The sequence below is a fragment of the Giraffa tippelskirchi genome, chromosome 11 (assembly GCF_054371585.1).
Source record: "Giraffa tippelskirchi isolate mGirTip1 chromosome 11, T2T-mGirTip1v1.2.pri, whole genome shotgun sequence".
Classification (NCBI taxonomy): Eukaryota; Metazoa; Chordata; class Mammalia; order Artiodactyla; family Giraffidae; genus Giraffa; species Giraffa tippelskirchi.
In genome coordinates this window covers 8,736,874-8,761,990 of record NC_137285.1, presented here as the reverse complement: position 1 = coordinate 8,761,990, position 25,117 = coordinate 8,736,874, and the positions used below count along the sequence as shown (strand labels likewise).

At 47.0% G+C, this 25,117-nt stretch overlaps 1 protein-coding gene across 27 annotated transcripts in view; it reads right to left on the bottom strand.

The window, feature by feature from the left end:
• The window catches only part of ACACB (acetyl-CoA carboxylase beta), a 126,923-nt gene that overhangs the window by 11,051 nt on the left and 90,755 nt on the right, over positions 1 to 25,117 (bottom strand). For 15 of the 27 annotated variants that reach the window (XR_014069906.1, XR_014069905.1, XM_081546020.1 and 12 more), the window contains 17 exons: positions 23,575 to 23,712; positions 22,445 to 22,544; positions 22,236 to 22,343; positions 20,188 to 20,244; positions 19,907 to 19,948; positions 18,367 to 18,582; positions 15,976 to 16,131; positions 14,899 to 15,102; positions 14,404 to 14,559; positions 10,454 to 10,576; positions 9,596 to 9,865; positions 8,204 to 8,301; positions 6,896 to 7,016; positions 4,498 to 4,608; positions 3,057 to 3,200; positions 2,285 to 2,405; positions 670 to 766 (listed from right to left, as the gene is read on the bottom strand). Coding sequence is in view for 13 of the 27 variants with exons in the window: in XM_081546020.1 (XP_081402146.1) it covers positions 670 to 766; positions 2,285 to 2,405; positions 3,057 to 3,200; positions 4,498 to 4,608; positions 6,896 to 7,016; positions 8,204 to 8,301; positions 9,596 to 9,865; positions 10,454 to 10,576; positions 14,404 to 14,559; positions 14,899 to 15,102; positions 15,976 to 16,131; positions 18,367 to 18,582; positions 19,907 to 19,948; positions 20,188 to 20,244; positions 22,236 to 22,343; positions 22,445 to 22,544; positions 23,575 to 23,712 (2,262 nt within the window). In the remaining 14 variants the exon portion in view is untranslated. Of the gene's footprint in view, positions 1 to 669; positions 767 to 2,284; positions 2,406 to 3,056; positions 3,201 to 4,497; positions 4,609 to 6,895; positions 7,017 to 8,203; positions 8,302 to 9,595; positions 9,866 to 10,453; positions 10,577 to 14,403; positions 14,560 to 14,898; positions 15,103 to 15,975; positions 16,132 to 18,362; positions 18,583 to 19,906; positions 19,949 to 20,187; positions 20,245 to 22,235; positions 22,344 to 22,444; positions 22,545 to 23,574; positions 23,713 to 25,117 lie in introns of those variants that run through there. The other 12 variants (XR_014069908.1, XR_014069915.1, XR_014069913.1 and 9 more) reach the window with 4 other exon arrangements.

The window sequence follows — 25,117 nt, the reverse complement described above, 5'->3', positions numbered from 1 at the left end:
TATAATATTTTAAGTGCCTAACATATTAACCACTTCTAGTCATCACAGTGATCCTTCAGGAGTGGGAAGGGGTAGAGTTATTAGCCTCACTGTACAGATGAGGATGTAAAGGCCCAGAGAGGGTGAGTGACAGCAGAGGTCTGAGTCCAGAACCTGAACTCGTAGCAACTGCCTTGTGCCAGGAATCTGAGTGGTAAATTATGAGGCTGTTGCTTTGGGCTCCATGAAAGGAGGAACTCTGGGGCAGCTGGACTCATCCCGAAGAGAAGGAGTGAGCTCAGCTTTGAAAGCATCCAAGCATTTATGCCTTCCGCCAGCTCTGGTATACAACAGCGGTTCCTGCCCACGGCCCTTCTAAATGGAGTTCATAGTTCTGACTGTCTGTGTGGTTTCCCAGAGAGTACCAGGGCCACCTTCTGATTCCCAAAGGGGTTCACGGCCCACCTGGCGAGGGTGCCCTGGCCCCGGGGCAGACACAAGGGGCAAGGGTCCTGGCCCCCAAGAAGAAGTTGGTGGAGACGTCTTCTAAAGCTACAGACAAATTCAGACTCTGAAGAATTTCATCAGCCAGAAACACAACCCCCGCTTCCTCATTGGTTTTTCTTTCAGAAAATCCAGCGCCAGGGAGAAAGCATCGGTGAGGCCACCAGGGCCCGCCCTCAGGGTTACCTTGCTCGTCCTGTCACCACAGTCTGGGCCCAGGGCACCATGATCTCCTTGAAACTGCCCTGGTCGAAGAATCCACTTTGCCAGGATCCCTTCAGAGCTGTGGGCAGAAGGGCGGAAGCTCAGGCCAGGGGCCGGCTGCTGAGGCCCCCAGTGTCCACCTGGAGGGCAGGCTCCTCTGCCGTCTCTCTAGGACAGCCTGACGTTGACAGCCCCGATATCTTTATTCCCGGAAAACGACAACACTTCCCCTGCCCCCGCAACACACAAAACCAGGGCTGCTAGACAATGTACCAAATCAGGAAGTCGGTCCATACATCCAACCACATCAACTTCCTTCAATGCCAAACACGAGGAGACCCTAGTCACAGTCTCTGCCTTTACTTCTCAGAAGGCAAAAAGAGCAGATGGCTGCCTTCGGAAGGCATGATTTCAGAAGGGACCACCTGCTCAGAAAAAAACTCATCCCAGACCTGGTGGCTGCAGCCTCAAAACCATCTAACTGGGAAGAACTGTTCCATTGAGAGACACAGAGGCAGAAAAAGGGAGAGTGAAACAAGCGGATGTCAATTGCGGCCCTCCTGGGGAGGACGCAGTGCCTGGGATCCACACCACGGTGTACATGACTGTGGTTTGGACACGAGGAGGCAGGTAGCGGGAGAGATCTTACTTTGTAGGAATAGGGGGGCTGGGCCCCTGGGAACAAAGCAACCCAGCCTCAGGGTCTGCCTGAGGGCTGGCCCTACTAGCTGGAGCAAACGGTCGGTAACACATCAGACGTTTTTTAAAAATCAAGCTAAAGCCAGCGCTCATAGGCAAGAAAGCCTGAGAGAAACGGCCGAGGGGGGAACAGGCCACGGGGCATCTTTCGCTGGCGGAGCCTGGCATGCTCCTAGCAGCACCTCCCTTGCCCCATGCAGCTGGAAGGAGAGGCCGAGTTCTAAACGGGGCAGCACGTGAAATTCTAGACTCAGGATTGTGGCAACGGGGGCAGCTCAGCTTTCCAGTTCTGTCCTGGTTGCTCAGAATGTAATCAGATACCTCCAGGAGGCCAACCTGTCCCTTTGGCGGGGGGTGGGAGACAGGGAGGGAGGGAGAGAGAATGTGTGCATGTGCAAGCATGTGCGTGCACACGGGTGCGTTTCGATATATAAGTGCACATCCACATGTATGTCTACGAACGGAGCTGCAGAAGAGGCAAAGTTGCCCATCCTGGGTAAACTCATGGAGAGTTACCGTATGAAGGTTTAAGCCAAATAGAGAAAGAAAGAGAGAGGGACAGGGAGAGAAGCGCTCTTCTCTCTGAAACCTTGATGTTTCAGCCCCAGAGTTGCCACCTATGTGACCACATCTGGGGCAATTTCGGGGAAGGAGGTCATGACTTCTGCTACTTTTCACCTCCACCCATCAGCTGCAGAAACAGGGGGCTGTTTCCACCCCCTCTCAGTCATCAGCTTGGGAAAAGCACAGAGAAAAATCGCCATTCTTCCACCCCCTTTTGCATTCGACCTCAGATGTATCCCTTGGGGATAATCTTCTACTGACTCATTCTTTTATCTTGGTGGCAGAAAAGAAACCCCAAGACCCAGGGCTCAGGAAAAACCCTGGAGGGACTTACTTGGGTGAGGTCTTCCTGCAAGCAGCCACCGGGGGTCGTAGGGCCCACGAGATGGCTGGAATTCAATTTCTCTGTCAATGGGGTCCTTGGGTGTGATGACTGGGACTGGGCTGCGATTATCCTAGTAAAGAAAGTCAGGTCTCCCACTCAGTCCTTCGGGCTCATCAATACCGTCCGCAGTTCACTCTTTGCCCTCTTCTCCCCTTCCGACTATGGTGATGCCTGGTTACATGGCAGAAGCCCAACCCAAAGCAGGTCATCATCACAATTAGGAGTAGCATTTGGCTGAGGGCCTACCAAGCGCTGAGCTCTACACATCATGTCACTGAGCCATCAATGATAACACCCTGGGGCGGGTGCCATCGTTATTTCCACTTTACAGATGAGGAAACTGAGGCTTAGAAAGATTAAGAGATGGTCCTGAGGTCTCATTGCTACAAGAAGGAAGCCAGGAATCAAATCCAGCCGACTGCAAAGCCTGAGGGTTCTCTGTTGTCCATGTTACCTCTTGATGACAGGCAATGTCACCTCTTTCTAAAGGATCGACACATAGTCTCCTTACAAAGTCATTTAAAAAAAAAAAGCAAAGAACAGAAAGTACAGGGCTGGGCATCAGAGAGGGAAGGAGGGAAGAGAAAAGAAAAATTAACCCTAGGCACAATTTCAGTGTTACCTACTCCCTACCCTTCCACACCACCTGGCAAATGAACCAGATAACAGAGTGTTCCAGGCTCCAAGCTTCAAGGGGGATGGGGGAGGAAGGATACTGCACCTTTGGCATATAGGACAGCCACTCCAGGATGGTACAAACACCCTCGAAGTCATCTGGCACGGTGACATGTGAGACGCCATTGTAATGCATGATCTGCACACCTCCCAGCTGATTGTTGGATGTGTAAACATCTCTGCCCAGAACCTGCTTTGACATGACACGGTTAGCAAGGTCCTGCCCGACCTGGGGCCCTTCCATCTGTTCAGAAGTCACCTCATTCGGTGGTCCTCAACCCTGGCTGCATGTCAGAATCACCTGGGAGCTTTCAAAAGTCCTGATGTCCAGGCTGCAGGCAGCCAAACCGATTACATCAGAATCTCAGGTATTTGTTGTTGTTGTTGTTTTCAACTTCCAGATAATTCCATTATGCAGCCCAATTTGAGAACCAGTGATCCAGCTGATGACTGGTCATCTCCAGGCAAAACCCAACCTAGCATTGCTGATGGAGCAGGTCTGCGGTGGGGCCAAAGAACTTTGCATTTTTATCATGATCCCAGGTAATGCTGATGCTGCTGGTTCAGGGGCCAGACTTTGAGACCCACTGTGGGATTTTTAGCAGACCTGATGTTAGGGAGGCTTTACAGCATTGTGGAAGGCATTTCAATACAGTGAAGACAGTCACACGAAACTGTGTTCACTAGGAGTCTAACTATGTAAAGACATGAAATGCGAGGAAAACTACACAAAAAGTATAGTAGGGACAAAATTACTTTTTTTTTTTGGTCTTTTCCCAATTTTCTGCAATGTGTAATGCTATTTTAATAATTTTTAAAATTTCAATAATATTTTAAAATTTAAATTACAGTAACACAGAATTAGTTCCACCAGAAGAGCCTAACACACACATTGTTGCTGTTAAGTCACTCAGTCATGTGGGACTCTTTTTTGACCCCATGGACTGTAGCCTGCCAAGTTCCTCAGTCCATGGGATTCTCCAGGCAAGAATACTGGAGTGAATTGCACTGGAGTGGGAAATGGCAATTTCCTTCTCTGGGGGATTTTCCTGACCCAAGGATCAAACCTGCATCTCCTGCTTTGTAGGCAAACTCTTAACGCTGAGCCACCAAGGAAGCCCAATACACACATATATGTATGTGTGTATGTATGTATCTATCTATTTATAATATATGTTAGCTCATAAGAGGCCCATATAACTGCAAAATGAAAGAACAGCTCTTATAATAGCAGGGATGGAACTGGTTTCTTTTTTTCCTTTTCTTGCCACATCATGTAGCTTGTGGGGTCTTAGTTCCCTGACCAGGGATTGAACCCGGGCCCTCAGCAGTGAGAGTGTGGAGTCCTAACTGCTGAACCACCAGGGGATTCCTGGAGCTGCTTTCATGTTAAGAAAAATTCCCCACTGGGGACTCTGGAAATGTCAGAATGACCCTGCCCCCACCCCAACACTTCCACTCCCCGGCCATCCCTTCAAGGTGGTCACCTTGTTGAGAGCCGTCGCCCCCGTGAGGATGATGTGGGAATTCTCGACCTGGATCACTCGCTGGCCCAGCCTCACCAGATAGGCCCCGATTCCGAGGGCCCGGCAGGTCACCTGTGGAGACAGGACCCCTCCTGCATTCCTCAGGGCCAGTGTCCTGCCCCCCACAGCAGGGGCAGTCCAGGAACCACCGGGTGTGAATGGAAGCTAAGCCTGGCCATGGGCATCCTGATTGGTGGCCGGACAGCGTGGGCACAAGCCTGTCCTTCAGGCTGCCTGACTTCGACCTCCTGTCCAGAAAGAATGGGGCTAGCAGGGAAGAGTGTTGTAAAGACACACAGCAGACGTGGAATGTTCTGGCTCTTGCTTTAAGAGGCATCGCTGTGGCTCTTCTGAGTTCGATCACTCCTGAGACATTACACACATTCACACAACCAAAGAAAGCCTAGGAGGGCGGGTGAAACTGGGAAAAAATGATGGAGGTCTGTATCGAGTTAACAGTATCGTGCCTATGTCAGTGTCCTCGTTTTGATCATGTATGACGGTTACATAAGACACCATCACACGGGAGCTGGACGAGGGGCACCCAGGACCTGCCTGAACTATCTTGTAACTTCCGATGCATTCTAAACTGTTTCAAAATAGAGAGATTTATACAGGCAGACCTCATTTTATTGTACTTCGTGGATGCTGAGGTTTATTCTTTTTTTTTTTTTTAACAAGTTTGTGGCAATCCTGTGTGTTAGATGAGGGTTAGCATTTTTTTAGCCATAAGGGATTTTAAAATTAAAGTGTATACATTTTTAAAAGACATAATGCTAGCACAGACTTAACAGACTACAGTATAGTATAAACATAACTTTTACATGGATTGAGAAACCAAAAATCCTTGTGACTTTATTGCAATCTCCACTTCCGTGCTATATTCATTGGCTTTACTGTAGAGGTCTGGGACCAAACCTGCAACATCTCTGAGGTCTGCCTGTCTGTGTATAGATATATACACATAAATTAAAGATATATATATATATATGTATACCTGTTTTGGAGTATATAAAAATATACCTATCTTTTTATATCCTTCAAAATAAAATGACATATTTTGGAATATGTAAATATATATATGTCTTTTTATTTTGAAATAGGTATGAAACATACATAATGACACCTAGACAACAAGCCCAAGGAAGACACTCGAGGCCAGCATTTTCCACCTTGGGAACTGAAGAGTCAACACCAAGTGTAAAAATCAGGGCTGAGTGACAGTTTACCACTGAAGAGAACTATTACTACGACTCCAGCAGAAACAGAAGATATTTCTCCAAAGGCCAAACTAGGGAGTGAGAAGATAGTCATTTACTACCAGTTAAAATTAGATACAAGTTCTTTTTGTTTTTTGCCCACTCTGCTGGGCATACAAGATCTTAGTTCCCTGACCAGGGACTGAACCCGTGCCCCCTTGCAGAGAAAGTGTGGAGTCTTAGCCACTGGGCTGCCAGGGAAGGCCCCAAAGTTCTTCCAAATACTCAATATCTTTTAAATAAGAAGATTGAACGCTGATTCAAGCCAACTGACTATAAGAAGACATTTTGAGATAACTATGAAAACTGAACAAAAATTGAGTTCTGACGATATTAAAGAATTGCTGTTGATATTGTTGGGTGTAACAGTATCATGGTTATGTTATTTTTTAAAAAAATGAATGGGGGAGCATTTATCTAGCAAAGAGCCACACTAGGGTACTTAATAGATGGAAAGATATAAGTGGAGCCTGCTTTAAAATATCCCAGAACAGCGGGCAAATGGGCTGAGGATGCAAGAATGGTTACGCGCTGACAACTGTCGGAGCCGGTGATGAGTACGTGGGGCTCATTATCAATGCTCTTTACTTTAGCGACTATTTTTTAAAATTTATTCGTAATTGGAGGATAATTGCTTTACAATGTTGTGTTGGTTCTTTCCGTACAACAACGTGAATCAGCCATAAGGAAACCTATGTCCCCTCCCTCTTGAACCTCCCTCCCACCCTCTACCCGATCCCACCCCTCTAGGTTGTCACAGAGCACTGAGTTGAGCTCCCCGTGTTACGCAGCAACTTCCCGCTGGCTATCTATCCTACATACGGTAATGCATAATACATGTTTCAGCGCTACTCTCTCAATTCATCCCACCCTCTCCTTGCCCGGCTGTGTCCACTAGTCTCTCTCTTTGCCTGTGTCTCTATTCCTGCCCCACAAATAGGTTCATCAGTACCAGTTTTCTAAATTCCAGACATACGCATTAATATATGATATTTGCTTTTCTCTTTCTGACTTCACTTTATATGACAGGCTTTTCGTGATTGTTATAAAGTTTCTATAACAAAAAGTTGAGTCGGAAAAGAAAACGGGCGGGGACTCACCATGCTGATGGTGACGATCTCGTCGTAATCCTGGGAGGTCTCCCCAGCAATCATGCCTGAGCCCCTCAGGTTCTCTACGCCCAGGCCCTCCTCCTTCCCAATGATGTCCGTGATGACATACCTTCAGGAACCAAACGAGAGTTACAGACTGAGCTCCAGCCCAGGACAACCCAAGGCTGATGCGCTTCCCAAGGAGCCAGGGAAGGAAGGCTGAGCACAGTGAGGGACTAGAGGGTGACAAAGCGGACAATGGTGAGATGAAGGCAGGGGTCTAGGACCCTCACGATTGGCCCTAAGGTTTCCAGAAGGGCAAGTACAGCTTCGATGATGATCACCCCTCCAGCCAAAGAGAAAGTCTGCTGATTCAGAGGCTGTCCTAACAAAGCATCACCCCTGCCCTGCACTCCTTCGGAGACAATGTAGAACAGCCTTTGGTCTGCAGAGAGATGGGCGTGTGCCAGGAGAGGGCACTTGGTTCACGACCAATCAATCATGGCCACATGAGTCCACTGCACAGCCCAACCTCCCTGACTCTCTGAGGGGGAGCTGATGTAATAATAATAGAAGTAAAGTGCCCAGCACATATAGCAAGTGAATCATCTTAAAACCATCCCCGCCTCCCTGGTCTATGGAAAAATTGTCTTCCGCAAAATCAGTCCCTGTTGCCAAAAAGACTGGGTTAGGCCCTAACCTATTAGAGATTCACAAGGCATTTTAGTGCATTAAATGCTCTGAGAAGGCCTGCAGTAAAGAAAGATGCTTGTTGGATCTCATCTAACCCAGTGTTTTCGAAACTTACTTGACTATGGAAAATTTTCATTCCCTTTCTCCCCCCAGATCAGTGACTAACACCCCAGGAAACCCAGCCTGGGAAATTCTGATTTAAAATTCTGATTTAAAAAACCTACAACCTTCCCTGGGAAAGACAGCGGTACGGCCCTTGACGTTCTCATGGAGCAGACCCTGCCCACGTCTTCCCAGCTCACCCAGTGAGTCAGTTTGGCTCACTTGGTCATAAAATGTGAGCCCGCAAGCTCTGGGGACATGTGGGAATCCAACCTAACTGTCCCCAAGTGATGTGCTGTTTTTGTGAGAGATGTGCCTCGTGTGGGGACAGCAAGGATGGGGTCACCCTAAAGGGGGCCCCAGGTGTCTGAGCTGTCAGTGCCCACAATGGAAGCTGGGGAGTCCCTCTATACAAACACCCCCCACCTGCTTGAGAAACCGTCACCAGCCCAGGGGCAGATTCCCCACAAACTGCTGAAATGAACCACAGTCAATGCGGAAGCTGCCTGCTAAGTTATTTACCTGGATTCTCCATCTTCCTCCACATGTTTACAATGGACGGAGTTCAGGGAGCTGATTCTGGTGTAGTCTTGGGGGGTCAGGTACAGGTATTTAATTCCCTTAAAAATACATAAATACTTCAATGAGGCTATGGGTCCAGCTCCGTGTACTCAACAGCCACTGTTTTGTTTTAATGTCAGCACTGTGTTTGAGGGATGCAGGGAGGACACTGTGTTAATAACACAGTCACCTATCTGATGTTAACATATTAATAATACCAATTAACTGAATGCCTGCTCTGTGCTTGCCGCTCACCCTTACAGCACAACCTCACTTTTTCCCTGGTCTCACTGATTCACTGTTTGTTTTTAAATCTTTACTGAATTTGTTACAATATTGTTTCTGCTTTATGTTTTGGTTTTTTTTGCTCCCAGACACGTGGGATCTTAGCTCCTCCACCAGGGATCGAACCCTCACCCCCTGCAGTGATAGGTGGGAGTTTAACCACTGGACCTCCAAGGAAGTCTCCTATTCAGTGTTGTTGAATCATCTTTTCATTCTCCCTCCCCAAAGGAGCCTTTCAGATACTTCTTTTTCCCTGATTACCAACCCCTATGCCCCAGTAAACTTTTATTATGGATATATAGGTTATGTAATAAATGTATGTATATGTGTGCTTCTACATGAAAATAATACTTTTTGTCCCTTTGGGGGGGACAATACCACCTCCTTGAGAACATGTGCTGTGGTTTCAAAGAATGCCTCTGTCCCCTGCATTTTCACATCACAAGATGTGTGTTTTTCTTTCTTCATTCTGCCTTTTATGATGTCCTGAGGTCTTCTTGATGAATTTTAATAACTTCCTGAAGCCACAGATTATATATCATTCACCTCTGCATCCTTGGTATGTACTGTTCAGGAGATGTTCAGTATGTATTGATATTAACTACATGTTTATATAAGAAATAACTATTGTCATTATTGTTCCCCAAGGATCCTTCTGAGGGCTTCTGAAGTAGCTCAGTGGTAAAGAATCCACCTGCCAATGCAGCAGACACGGGTTCGATCTCTGGGTCAGAAGATCCCCTGGAGAAGGAAATGGCAACCCACTCGTGTTCTTGCCTGGAGAATCTCATGGACAGAGGAGCCTGGTGGGGTACAGTCCATGGGGTCACACAGAGCCAGACACGACTGAGTGACTAAATAACAAAGGATCCTTCATAGACCAATTTTTTCCTAATCATCACCTCCTCCCATGAAATTTTAATGCCTGTTTATGTACTTTATGTTTATTTGTGCTGTTTACCCAAAGAGCTAGATTTTTTCCCCACTCCCTTAGAGGTACTTCACTCCCTCAGAAAACACAGCAGGAGCTGGGTGGAATCACACTGCCACGCCAGCTTCGCGCCGTACCTTGTGGGGGTCTTCCGGGTCCACCCAAGCCACCTGGAACATGTGCTTGATCTCCTCGGCCAGGCCGATACGGGCCCCACTGTTGGCCGCAAGGTAGACTCTGGGGATGCCCTCGGCCCGGGCCAGCTCGGACGCCCGTAGGTACAGAAGGTCTTCTCCAGGGCCGAAGGATCCGATATGGAAGGTGATGTCATTGCTGATGAAGATAATGTCACGCCCTTCTGGGTACTCAAGGGTCTTGAACCTCATTTTGAAGGCCACCATGCCCACCTGGAAAGGAAATGAGTGCACAAGAAAACAGGTTTGCTTTGCTTATTTTTTTTAAATGTGGACCATTTTTAAAGTCTTCATTTAATTTATTACAATATTGCTTTTGTTTTATGTTTTGTTTTTTCGGCCACGAGACACGTGGGATCTTAGTCCCCCGACCAGGGATTGAACCCACACCCACTTCACTGGAAAGTGAAAGTCGCTCAGTAGTGTCCAATTCTTTGCAACCCCATGGACTATACAGTCCATGGAATTCTCCAGGCCAGAATACTGGAGTGGAGTATTGTAATACTGGAGATTCCCCTCCAGGGGATCTTCCCAACCCAGGGATCGAACCCAGGTCTCCTGCATTGCAGGCAGATTCTTTACCAACTGAGCTATCAGGGAAGCCCTTCCTTCACTGGAAGGCAAAGTCTTAACCACTCAACAGCCAGGGAAGTCCCCAGGGAGAAAGTTTTTTAAAGGGTGATTCCAGCCAGGAGCTGGGCTCTGTGGGTCTGTTTGGTTTTTTTTAATTTTATTGAAGTGTAGTTGGTCTACAATGTTGTGTTAATTTCTTCAGTAGAGCAAACTGACTCAGTTCTTTACCTCATTTCCTCCAGGAAGTCGGTTCATCTCCACCAGCTGGCCCTGTGGATCCAGCACGAGTTCGGTGTACGTCAGGATGTCTTTGGGGTACTTGTCCGGGGAGTGCCACATTTTAAAAAGAGCCTACAGAGAAGGGAGGCAAGAGAAAAATCTGAAGTTGCCACTAAGGAAGTACATTTTCTAGGGCTGCTTTTCTTTCTTAATCACGAACTATTTAAAGCACGCAGGAAAAACATGCAGAAAAATAAATACCCAGGCACCTATCTTGTAGTTTGTCAAATCATAATTTCTCCAAAGTTGCTTTAAGAATTTTTTAAAAAGAAACAAGAGAAATGCAGTTGAAGCCCCTGGTGTGCCCCTTCCCATCCCATTCCCATCTGTCCCTTCCCCTGCTCCCCTCAGGTAACCATTATCCTGAACTTGAAAGAAAGTGAAAGTTAGTCACACAGTCGTGTCCATCTCTTTGTGATTCCATGGATATAGCCTGCCCAGCTCCTCCGTCCATGGAATTCTCCAGGCAAGAGTACTGGAGTGGGTTGCCATTTCCTTCTCCAGGGGATCTTCCCGACCTGAGGTTCGAACCCAGGTCTCCTGCTTTGTAGGCAGATTCCAGCTGAGCCTCTAGGGAAGCCCATCCTGAACTTAGTGTTGGTCAGGTCCTCCGTATGTGTTTACGTTTTCATCTCATCATATGTGCAGACATTAAAACATGCAGCATTATTTTGCATGACTTCCATTTTAAATACATGGTGTCACACCAGACATGTCCTTCTACAATTTATTTTTCCAACTCTCTAATATATTTGAGAGATTTATCCATGCTGATAAATTTAGCTCTGGTTTATTCCTTTTCCCTCATGTTCAGTTTTTTATGGTATGAACATGTCACAATTTATTTACTCATAATTTTTAGTAGAAACATTTAGATTTCCAATTCTACAGTATTACCAATAATGCTATAATGAACATCCCTATGCTCTTTAAAACAAAAATAAGCACGAGTATATACCTAGGAGTGGAATTGCTGGGTCATAGTGTATGTTAAACTTCAGTTTTCCTGGACTTTATCAAAGTGCTCCACAGTGAGAACGTGTGAGAGCTCCTTTGCTCCGTGTATTGCTGGGTCGTGGTGTATGTTAAACTTCAGTTTTCCTGGACATTATCAAAGTGCTCCACAGTAAGAACGTGTGAGAGCTCCTTTGCTCCGTGTATTTGCCCACATCTGCTTTTGTCAAATGTTTTCATGTTTCCCCATCTGCTGGGTGTGAAATTATACCGTGATTCTTTTTTGCTGTCATGTTGATCTGTACTTCACTGATTGTCAGCGAGGTGAGCACCTTGGAATATGTTGATCGAAGCTTCCCTTACATAATATTGCTCTAATCTCTTGCTGGTAACAGACATCGAAACATATTCTCCCAAGCTGGGGTCTTTTTTTGAAAAATTAACTTATTTATTTTAATTGGAGGCTAATGACAATATTGTGGTGGTTTTTGCACACATCGACAAGAATCAGCCGTGGGTGTACGTGTGTCCCCCAATCCTGAACCCCCCTCCCACCTCCCTCCCCACCCCATCCCTCTGGGTTGTCCCAGAGCACCAGCTTTGGGTTCCCCAACCTGGGATGTTTTTACATAAATAACTTTTAAATTTTAATGTAGTCAAATTTATGGGGTTTAATGGCACCCCACTCCAGTACTCTTGCCTGGAGAATCCCAGGGATGGGGGAGCCTGGTGGGCTGCCGTCTATGGGGTCGCTAAGAGTCGGACACGACCGAAGTGACTTAGCAGCAGCAGCAGCAGCAGCAGCAGCTTATGCTTATGCTTTTAACTCACTCCGAGTGGTTTTAATTCTCTTGAAATTTATTTTTGTATACCAGATGAGGTAGAAATAAAAATTTATTTTCCCAATTAGATAAGAAATGTCTTTGTATCTTTCAGGGAGATGTATTCCCCTTCATTCACAATTCCACCTCTGCATTCTGTCGAGGCTCTGTTTAGGAGTTCGTCTGATTCTAGACTCTATTATGTTCTATTGGTCTATCTGTTTAGCTCCATTACAATAATATTATGCATTACAGTAAGTACAGCTGCTTGAAAATAGTGACTTATTTTAAAGGACAACTAAGACAAGTCCTCCAGATTATTTTTTCAAAATTGCTTTTGCTATTCGCAAACTTTTCCTTTTCCTATGAACTTTTAAGTTGCACCCAAAACTCCAGAATTATACTGAATATGTTATGAGGGGAACTATTATCTTTACAATATTGAATCTTCCCATCATTCATAAGCATGATATATCTCTGTTTATTCAGGCTTCAAGTACTTTCATAAAGTTTCAAAATTTACTCCATAAAGGACTTGTATGTTTTTTTAATTTATTCCTAGGGAAACCTTAGAGTTGATCTTAATATTGTAAACGGCATTTTTCCAATGAGATTCTAGAAGTATTGCTTGTCTATGAAAGCACAATTAATTTTTATATACTGATCTAGCTGGAGAAGGAATGGCACCCCACTCCAGTATTCTTGCCTGGAAAATCTCATGGACAGAGGAGCCTGGTGGGCTATAGTCCATGGGGTTGCAGAGTCAGGCATGACTGAATGAGTAAGCATGCACTTGTATTTAGTAATCTTGCTGTATTACCTTGCTGGTTCTTTAAATCCTCTTGAATTACTGTATAGGCATTTTATCATTTACAAAAAATACCACTTTGCTTCTTTCTATTCTTGTATCTTTTATTTCTTTTTCTTATTTTAATGCATTGATCAAGAACTCCAGTTAAAAAAAAAGGTGGAGTAGATGGAGTAATGCAATTTCACTAATGCTTATAATCTATGTTTTCTATTTCTTCTTGAGTTAGGTTTGATAAGATGCATCTTTCTGGGAAATTTTCCTTTTCATCTGTTTTCAAACTTATGGGTAGTCCACAGTACTCCTTCTTTATCTAAAGGAAAAGTGGATGGATTTATTTTTGATGTGTCTGTTTCTTATCCTTGTGGCCCATGATGTCCAAGGCAGAAGGATACAGACAATAACATTCTTAATCATAAAAGTTTCCATTTATTAAAATAGCCTCTACTGAATACTTAATATGTATTTCTTACTACAACCTTGGGAGGTAGGCACTAATATTATTCTCATTTTACAAAGGAGAAAAGAGAGGTCCCGAGAGGTAAAGGAACTTGCCTGGGGACACACAGGAAGCAAAGGACAGATTTGGGACTCAAGTCCAGGACTTCCTGACCCTAAATAGCAGCTTTTCCTACTACCCTGCATCTCTTATGCTTAAAGTACACTGATGCTTTCCTGTCTACAGTAGAAGTCCATGGCCTCAGTTTCATGAACGCCATACACAAGGCCACAGAGAGGATGTACAAAGGCATCCCTATCACCAATGCCAGCGTGTTCAGTCTCCTTGAGAGGCCCTTCTACGTAAAAAAATATAGGCATAGAAAACATACTTGAAGGAAATATCCAGTATATATTCTGTATCCAGTGTATACTTCAAAATTCATCAAAACATAAAACATTATTTTTTTTTAATTCCTCAAAGGTAGTGACTCCATCCTCTTCCTCATGGTCTAGCCACCCTTAAAATGGTGCCTGGCTTGTAGCAGGTACTTAATATAAGAATTAACAAGACCAGGAGGAAATGGTAAGCAACTTGTCTTTAGTATATGGAACTAGGAGTTATTTTTTATTCCTTCCACTCTCCTTTGTTTTCCAAAGTTTCTATATTATATTCTTTTTACAACTGGGATGAAATAAATCTTGTTTTAGAAAAATATACTACGAAGTCATTCCCAATATTAGTTTCTTTTTGTTCATGAAGACTGTTTTTTAGAGTGAGGTCTTTGGAAAAGTAACTGAGAATGGAGGTTGTGGATGCTGGTGGAGTCTCTAAAGGGGGACCTCATGCGGTGCTGAGTCTCAGCCCCAGGACTTGCCTGCCTGAACATTTCTGGGAAGTCATACACATAGGTGGTACCCAGGGACTGGGCCTGGAATCGCTTGGCCTGAAGCAGATCCTTGGTGACGTAGGGAGTGTTGATCAGCATCCCATGCTGGGGGCCTTGTTTGTTGCCAAAGGAATGAAACAAGATCTGGACCAGAAAGAGAGAAAAACAGAGAGTGAGGGAGGCAAGACTCAGAGAACCACGCTCCTGCTCAATTTATTTCTTCCTGCTCCTCAATGAAAATGCAAAGAGGGAATACTACTCAGCCATAAAAAAGAGAAAACCAATGCCATTGGCAGCAACATGGATGGACCTAGAGATTATCATACTAAGTGGAGTAAGTCAGAAAGATACCACATGGTATCACTTCTATGTGGACTCTAGCATATGACACAAATGAACTTTCCTGAAACAGACACAGACCCACAGACGTGGAGGCTTGGGCCTCCACTCTGACTCAACTTCTGTGACCCAGCCCGGCCTTACATTTCCAGATCTGGGGTCGGTCACTTCCTTGTAGAGGCTGATGTCCAGGTAGTAGCCTGACTCGTTGGTGATGAAGAGGCGGATGGGGATGGCACTGTCGGTGGTGGTCTGGCGGATGTTGATCTTGACCTCTGCCTGGAGCACGCGGAGCTTCCACAGCCGGCTGCCATAGCGCATCACCATGGACCGCACCGACTCCTCGATCTGCCGCAAACCACAGCGGTTCAATTTCAGAACCTAAACTGCGCACACTCATAACAGTTCTTGCTCTGACGATGACAGAATGGTGAGATATACCGAATGCAAAACGCACCGCATGTATACAGCAGAGTAATATGTTGCATGTATCATTGTTAGCTGATAAGAAGCAAAGGCATCTCTGACTTAAGCTCAGTATCTCACTCTGTCCCCACAGTTACCCAGAGAGGCTAGCATTTTTGTCCCCCATTGACAGAGGAGGAAACTGAGGCCGGTAAGAGCTAATGCTCCTATGTCTTCCTCTCCGTCATGTATCCCAAGCCGAAGCACTTTCTCTTCTGGGAACAACATGAACTGGTGGAGCTGGGGAGTCAGCATGAGACTCTGCACCCCCCACATGCCAAGCCGATGGGCTGAAAGGACTTCTTTCATCCCAGAATCACCACCACAAACTCTGCCTGCTCGTGAGGAAACAGCCATGGAGGAATCAGCCATGGAGGATGGTTGAGCCACAGACCTCAGGTTCTCACTCCCCTCCCCCACCCAGAGGTAGCCTATAACGGAGCCTGGAACCAGGGAGAGGCCAAAACTGTGTTTTGCAGAGGACATTCTGGGCATCCGTGTTTCCTGAAAAGTGAAGTGTGCCCATGGAGGGGGATCATCCTTAGGGACAGTCCTCAGGGGAGTGGCTGGAATATGGCTCTGGAATTAACTGATGGAAGCTTTGTGCTCCACTTGCTGCAATCGATGTTCAGACACGCACGTGTGTACCCTGCAACTCAGGTCTCTAACACCAGGAGACAATACCCCGAAGCAGGAGGGTCCCAGGGAAGGTGAACCCCCAGAGCCTGGTGAGAGCCCCGCCCGCCAAGGGGAGACCTTGGAGGGGTCCATGATGACGGTGGGCACGAAGTTGAGGAAGATGTGGTTGCAGTCAGTGCGCACGCTGGTGTTGTTGAACGCCACCTCCAGCTCGTCCATGGCCTCCAGGAGCAGCCGCTCGCCCTCGTTCTGGAGGTACTCGAAGGAGGCTTCCTGTCAAAGTGGGAGGGGGCAACCGCTAAGGCCAGGGGCGCAGGGCTCAGAGAGTCAGGGAGAGGGGAGAACAGCCCCCCTTCAAAAGGTGCACCTGCTAAGACAGAAGAGCCCCACCTCCGGAGGCAAAGGGATGTCCAAGGCCACCTTGTGTACTTGGCACCTCTTTTATTTTTCTGTATTTCTGCTGTGCTGACCCCAGAGGGGTCCTACAGTCTCTTCCTAGATATTGTAAACAACTCTCCCATGAGCCCGCTTTTCAGGCAAAGCAATCAATCCAACCAATCCACGGTCCACGCCCCACTACTCCTTGTCAGGCTCATGCTCCAGGCTACTGTCCTCAGGCCCTAATCACCCCAGGGCCAGGCATCAGACAACTAGAGACAGCCCCTATGTTCAGAGCCTGCTGAAATCACTCAAGTCAGCCACTGCCAAGCCTACCCACCTGCCTCACCCAGTCCTTCCTGCGAAACCCACAAGAAAGGCCCCTGTCCACGAATCCCACCTCCCATGGCCTCCTGAGCAGCCCCAGCACTTCCCCACATGGTCTCCATGATACACAGTGCCCCCTCCCCTTGGGATCTGTAAGTGACAAACAAACCATCTTTTCAATGGCAACCATCTCCTGGTCTGTTGGCCTTCCCTGGTGGCTCAGCTGGTAAAGAATCTGCCTGCAATGTGGGAGACCCGGGTTCCATCCCTGGGTTGGGAAGATCCCCTGGAGAAGGGAATGGCTGCCCACTCCAGTATTCCGGCCTGGAGAATTCCATGGACTACACAGTTCATGGGGTCACAAAGAGTCAGACACGACTGAGCGACTTGCACTTACCCAGATAATCATAAAAGCTAGCCATGAAATTAAAAGATGCTTATTCCTTGGAAGGAAAGTTACGACCAACCTAGACAGCATATTAAAAAGCAGAGACATAACTTTGTCAACAAAGGTCCATCTAGTCAAGGCTATGGTTTTTCCAGTGGTCATGTACGGATGTGAGAGTTGGACCATAAAGAAAGCTGAGTGCCAAAGAATTGATGCTTTTGAACTGTGGTGTTGGAGAAGGCTCTTGAGAATCCCTTGGACTGCAAGGAGATCCAACCAGTCCATCCTAAAGGAAATCAGTCTTGGGTGTTCATTGGAAGGACTGATGTTGAAGCTGAAACTCCAATACTTTGGCCACCTGATGTGAAGAGCTGACTCATTGGAAAAGATCCTGATGCTGAGAAAGATTGAGGGCAGGAGGAGAAGGGGACGACAGAGGATGAGATGGTTGGATGGCATCACCGACTCAATGGACATGAGTTTGGGTGGACTCTGGGAGTTGGTGATGGACAGGGAGCCCTGGTGTGCTGTGGTTCATGGGGTCGCAAAGAGTAGGACACGACTGAGCAACTGAACTGAACTGATTAGAACATCTGAGGCAGTAAAACACTGAGATTAGCTTAGCATTCATCACTAGAGGATTCCTTAAAAAGATTGCATACATGTGATATTTCTGTGCTAGGGAACTGCAGGGAGGAAATTATCTTCATTAACATACGAGGTCTACAGTAAAAACCAAGTCTTTACATGGTACGTACAGCCTGAGCTCCCATCTGTAACATTATACCTACAACCCAATTCCATGGAATGAGGCCTACAAAGGGTCACCAACAGGGCTGACCCCTGAGTGGCAGGATTCTGGGTCCTTTTCCTTGATTTCTCCTTTTTTTCTTGGCCAAGCCACGCAGCATATGGAACCTTAGTTCCCCAACCAGGGATCGAACCTGTGCCCTCTGCATTGGAAGCAGAGTCATAACCATAGGACCACCAGGGAAGTCTGTCCTTTATTTTTGGAAGTATTTTCAGGATTGCTTGCAATCTTCACAGTATATTCATGAATTACTTTTGTAAACGCAAGAAACAATGGGACATGATGATACACTCAATCAGCAAATACAAAAAAATCCCCTTAATAAACCAGGATCTTTCTTTTCTATTCTCCTGATTCTCTCATGCAGACACATCTCCATGATGGAAGAAAGAATCCGCGTGTTACCCCGTGAAAATAAGCCACTATCTACCTCCTGTCCCCGCTAGACTGGACTGTGGGTCAGAAGGCCAGGGCTGTGGGTGCCCCATTCACCCTGTGATCCCTGCAGGCAGCAGGCCCTCACCCCGAGTGGGACTCAACCCCGGCAAGGCTGGCCCCTGAGGGACAGGTTCGGGGGGGGACACCAACACCCGCTGACACCAACCTTGGTGATCAGGTCCGAGTGCCTGATGATGACCCGGATGAAGAACCTGTGGTCTGTGACCTCGGTGCCCTCCTTCACTCTGGCAGCGCCCAGGTACAGGTGCATCTTGTGGTTGGCGCAGGGCATGGCGGTCACGTCGAAGTTCCGCAACCGGCTGAGCTCCAGCTGGAAGGCCAGGGCTGGCTCCAAGTGACGGTAGATGCGATCTTCTGCAAACTGCGGGCCGACCAGGGAGAGAAAACAGACAGACACACAGACACACGTGGAGCTTGACATGGAGGCGGCATGCCCGCTTGACCCATGCCCTGCCCTGCACGCCCCCTGGTGCTGCGGTTTAGTGCTCAGGAATGAGGCAGTCATGGTGTCCTCTAACCGTGAACTCAAGAGCTTGGAGACTGGAGATTTGAAGTCCAGCAGAGAGGAAGGCCCAGGAGCATGCAGTCTTGTGCTGGTACAAGTCTCTCAGCCCTGGGGGAGCCCAGTTAGTCCCCAGCACCTGCCGGCCCACCAGGCTGTTTCCCATGAGCCACGACACAGAGTATTCCTCAAGAAGACCCTAAGCCCTGGTTTCCTTGTGGAGACTGGTCCTTAGAAGGAAGTGACTGATAGTGCTAGGGTTTTAACTGAAAAGAAGATGAAGAAGCTAAAGGAAGGGTGGGTCTTAAGTAGTAAAGTGAGGCTCTGGATGGATTAAAATACTGTTTGCTGGAGGCTGGGTCTGTGCTGGGAACAAGACCACCTGTTCTAGAACAGGGATGAGCAAACTTTTTCTCAAAAGGCCAGAGAACCAATGGAGTATACAGTCGGTCACAACCACAGTCTGACTTCTGAATCCATGGGTTCTGCATCCGCGGATAAGACCAATCACAGAGATTCCATCTGCGGTTGGGTGAATCCATTGTGGAAATTGCAGACGTGGAGGGCTGACTGTACTCGATTCTGCCTGATTCTGCTGCTGGAGCCAGAAAGCCGTAGAAGACAGCAAGAGATTAATGAGGACGGCCTGTGTCCCAGTCAAACTTCGGTTATAAAAACAGGGGACTGGGGAATTTCCTGGCAGTCCAGTGGTTGAGACTCTGTGCTTCCACTGCCGGGGGCCTGGGTTCGATTCCTGATCAGGGAACTAGGATTCTGCAAGCCATGTGCAGCATGGCCAAAAAACAAAACAAAAACCAACCAATCAACCCCTAAACAACAGGGAGCCGGCCTGCAAGCCATAGTTTGCAAACCACTATTCTAGAAGAATAGAAGCAAAAGAGGTTTGGAGGCCTGTCTTACAGAGTTGCACCAGCAAGTATAAAAATTCTCCAGGTGAGACAGAAACATGTATAGCGAAGGCTGAAAGGGTGGGAAACGTGAGGTCTGAGGTCCACATACAAACATGGGGCTCTCACTGGAAATACCAGCCCAGAGGAAGGCTGAAGTCTGCACTTAAGTTGCACTTCTAGAATACAGGGATCATATGCACTGGGGACAATATTCTTCCTGAATATCAAAGATCCCAGGGAAGAGAGAACTACTTCATTGCTCTTCACCATACCTCATCTCTTGCTCTGAACGTGAAAAACTTGGGAAATTCTTTCTGCAAAAAAAAGACGTATGAAAGACAACTAAGTCAAGCAAGACTCATTTAAATATTTATAGACTTGTTTTACGATTTTTAACCATTACCCAGTCCACTGCTAGAACAAATCATTTGGAAAGCCATCTCTCCTCTAGCCATTGATCTTTCCCACCCCAATCTACAGAGCAAACTTCAAATAAATGGCACGGAGTCTTGAAGAATGTGAAGAACTCAGATGTGCCGAGCATCGGACTAACCTCTTGGGCAATCAGGAATGTGATTCTTCGGAGTCCACACTCCACAAGGATGTTCTTCTGCATTAAAAACCAAACATACAATGGGATCATACTTGGTCACACAAAGGAATGAAGTCCTGATACATGTCACTACTACCTGAATGAACCTTGAAAACATGCCAAGTAAAAGAGGCCAGTCCCCAAAGACCTCACATTGTATGAAATTCCAGTTAGTTCATTGATAGGAAACACCCAGAATGAGCAAATTCACAGAGAGAAAGTAGATTAGTGGATCCTGAGGGCAGGGAAAAAGGGTGTTGGGTTGAGGGAAAATGGGGTGACTGCTAATGGGTATGGGTTATTTTGGTGGAGGTGGTGAAAATGTTCTAAAATATAATGATTATAATGATGGTTACACAACGCTATTGTTTTTTTTTCATATATATATCTTTGATAAAGTTTAATTTATAAATTAGGTACTATAGCCTCCCAGGCTCTTCTGTTCATGGAATTCTCCAGGCAAGAATACTGGAGTGGGTTGCCATTCCCTTCTCCAGGGGATCGTCTCAATCCAGGGGTCAATCCCAGGTCTTCTGCATTGTAGGCAGATTCTTTACCATCTGAGCCACCAGGAAAGCCCACAATAGGAGATTAACAATATAGAATAATTATAGTCATATACTGTAATAAAAATTATTTGAATGTCAGCTCTCAAGATATTTTCTTGTATTTAATGCCTTTTCTGTCTTAACTAAGCACTTATCACTCACTGTGGTCATAATGTTTGCAGTTTAAGGGTACACTTCTTTTTTCATCCTTCACAATTTCATGGCTAGAAGACTCAGTCTTACTGTAGATCTTAGCAACTAATATGTTTTTTTCCCCTGCCTTATTAAGTCACGAAGTTTCACCTTTTCATTTAAGGGAAGCACCCTATGGCTTCTCTTTGGCATATCTGAATTGCTGGCATCGCTACCCTTGCACTTTGGGGGCATAATCAGGTAAAATATGGGAGACTTAACATAACTACTGCAATACCATGACAACTGATGGGACAGCCCAGCTAGTAAGTGACGAATGGCAGATGCACTGGACAAAGGGATGATTCACATCCGGGTTGGACAGAGCAGGATGCCACATGACTTAAAATTTACAAATTGCTTATTTCTGGAATTTTCCATTTAGTGTTTTCAGACTACAGTTGGCCATGGGAAACTGAAGCTAAGGAAAACAAAACTGCAGAAAAGGGGACTATGGTACCAAGAAGCATTGAACTACATACTTTAAATGGAGGAATGGTATGGTACGTGAATTATATTCAATACAGCTATTAACATATATATACACACACATTATTATACACGACACCACATGTTTATAAAACCAACCCAGTTATTAGCATACATGGTTGTTAATGTAAGTGACCATTTTAAAATTGGGAGTTTTGGACTTCCCTGGTGGCCCAGCAGTAAAGAATCCATCTGCCAATGCAGGGGACATGGGTTCGATCCCTGGTTGGGGAAGATCCCACATGCTGCAGAGCAACTAAGCCTGTGCGCCACAAATACTGAAGCCTTCATGCCCTTGAGCCTGTGCTCCATGACAAGAAAAGCCACTGCAACAAGAAGCCCGAGGACCACAGCTAGAGAGCTGCCCCCGCTGTCCACAGATAGAGAAAGCCTGCTCGTGGCAACAAAGACCCAGTGTAACCAAAAACAAATAAATAAAATCATGAGTTTTCTGGCTTATCCCAATGAAAACATTGCCCTAAACTCCAAAACTATTTACTGACTGTGTCCTCTGCATAAAGTAATGTATATACTGTGTCATCTTATTACAGCAACTCCCAGGGAGAGAGAAATGCCACCCCTGTGTTACTGGGGGAGAAGCCAAAGTTCTGGCCTGTTCAGCCTCCTCTGCCCAAGGTCACTGCCAAAGCAGAGCCGGCGTGGGCTGCCAGGTCTGCTTGAGGCTCTGAAGCTCTCAAGAGAACTCGGGCACATGGACACCTCATCAAGACAGCCCTCCTCCTTCTCCAGGGACCCAGAACCAGAGGCTGCCTGGCATACCTTGGACTGCACGAATGTTCGGAAAATGGGCACCAGCTGCTCATCCTCCTGGTGGTCCGCGTACCGGAGGGCCACGTTCAGGATGTGGATAGGCTCCTCTTTGAGGCTCTGGGACAGAAAACCAAGGGAGGGGCCAAGAAAACCAAGTAGAAGGGCCCAGGGCCCCCAGCCCACCCCCTCCTCGGCTTGCTCCCTGCTCAGACTCTCACCTTGTTGTCGTCCTCGGAGTACAGGGAATTCCGGGCCTTGCTGAAGAGGGGGGTGTCCTTGGGCATGTTGGCGAAGCAGGAGATGACCTCATCAAAGTTCCTGGGGGTGCGGGGCAGAGAGGGAGGGCTGAGGGGCCGCTGCCCCACGAGGTCGTAGGTCAGACCCAGACCCTCCCTCTTTCCCAACCACCATGCTTCGAGCGCGTCCAAGTCTGTGTAGAGCTCCTGTGGTTCCTGACTAGGTCCGAGGCACTAATGACTGGGCCTTCCCCCAAAATAAGAATGAACCTATGTGGTCTGAGACGGTGAGTAAAAGAAACGGTTCCAATACTTTGGGGGCATGTCTAGGGTCCCCTTTTTACTGGCTGGGAGACTCCTGCAATCTCATCTTACTTCTCTGAGTCAACTGAGGATAACAAAAGTAATCACTACAACTCCCAACGCTGTTGTGAAGATACGAGATAATCCAAGCATGATGCATAATATACAGGGACAGGCTGAGAAAAGGGCAATGAGGACTTCCCTGGTGGGCTGGTGGTTAAGAATCTTCCTTGCAGGGGAAGCAGGTTTGATCCCTGGTCAGGGAACTAAGATCTCACATGTTGTGGAGCCCACGCACCACAACTACTGAGCCTGTGTGCCACAACTAGAGAGCCCGTGTGCTACAACAAAAGAGCCCGCATGATGCATCTAAGACCCAACACAGTTGAATACATACATAAATATTTTTAAAAGGGGGAAGATATCGACATTTTTGAGCATGTTATCTACATATTAACAATGGTTTAAATACAATATTTTTTAATGTATTATCTCATTTAACTTTCATGGTGACCCTATGAAGTAAGTCCTTCTCTTGTGCCCCTTATACAGATGAGAAAACAAAGGTACTGAGAGAAATCATTTGTTCAGAGTCTTATAGTCGAGAAGCAGGGTGGGACAGTATTCAAAAGCAGGAGGCGCTGACATGAAAGCTCACACTTGCGATGCCATATTATTCTATTATTATTAACTCACTGTGCCGTGTATCTAGGCCACCCCCACCTGTGTGCAATGAACAGGGGTTCAGGGGAAGCTCGCTCAAGCCCTATGGGTGGGGTGTTCTGGGGAGACTGAACCCCGCTGGGTACCTGACGAAATCCTCGAATCTCTGGAAGGCGACCATGGCCCCCATTCGCTGGGACTTGGGGGAGAAGCCACTGTCCATGAAGAGCTCCGTGCTGTGTCTCAGCAGTTCCGGGTTGGTGACACTGATGGGCACGGTCATCCTGCAGTGGGGGTGGGAGGTGGGGGGTGAGGTAGCCGCCTGCAGATCTGGCCCCAAGAGCCATTTCTGCCCTGGAAGCTTCGGTGAGCCAGCCCCTCTTCTGAAAGAGGGGGGCTTAGAATCGGAGGTGGAAGTGGGGAGAGATCCCCCTCTAGCCATGCACAGAGCACCAGGGGCCTGGACTTCAGTCCTGCTGGTCTGTTACCTGACCTCCCCTATGGTCACAATGCACCTGGTTCTACAGACACAGGTGTGGAGGGTCCAGTCAGGATCTGCTGGGGGGGTGGGGTGAGACGTCACCCCTTGTGACCTTCCCAGAGGCCTGGAAAAGCAGGGCTGTGGGGCAGCTGAGGCCACAGGTCTCAGGTAAGCTCTTGGCCCTTCTAGCCAACAGCAACAGCAAGGGCCTGAGAAGGTCAAGGAAGCCCTCCAGGGTCCTCAGTGTCTCCCTGGCTGATAATAATGCCATGTGTCTATATATACTAAGGGTCACAACCATGACCAGGACACTCATGTAGGTTCTTCCAAGAAACAAAGCGTGAGTGACCAACCCAGCCTTCTTTCCTAGCAGCGCTGAACTGCTACAACAAAGAACTCCAGAGGCAAAGAATTCTGGGACTTCCCTGGTGGTCCAGTGGCTAAGACTCCGTGATCCCAATGCAGGATGCCTGGGTTCTATCCCTGATCAGGGAACTGGACCCCCCATGCCACAACCAGGAGTTTGCGTGCCACAACTAAAGACCCCATGTGCTACCACAAAGACTGAAGCTCTCTTGTGCCGCAACTAAGACCCGGTGCAGCCACATAAATACACAAACAAAGGCAAAGACTGCCTCCTCAGGGGTGGACAAGTTCAAAAGTTCTTATACCACATCTCCCACAGACCCCAAAATGATCCCAGGCCCCTAGTCAGTCCCCTTTTCTCTCAGCTGGGCAAAGGTGACAATCTTTATTTTGTGGGATGGGGAATAAAGCTGAATAAAGTAGAGTGTGGAAGCACTTAGCATAGGGCCCGACACATGTCATGCCATCGGACAGTAATAACAGTATCTGTCATGATTATCAAAGGGATCCTCAATATTCATCAACTTTCTGTGTGCCAGGCACGGGCCTAAATGCTGTCTGTGCCTCCTTCTTCATCAGGGTCTTGGACAAGTCTGTCCAACAGAACTTTCTGCAGTGATGGAATGTTCTAGAACCACAATGTCCAATATGGCAGCCACAAGTCACACGTGAGCTGGTCTGACTGAGGACCTGAATTTTTAATTTAGCTTTGATGCATTTTAATCTCAATATCCCACAGGTGGGTAGCGGCTACCATCCCAGACAGTACAGACACAGGAGGCAGGCACAGGGTTATCTCCATGCTACAGAAGAGAGAATGGAGGTGTGGAGAGATGCCAGGC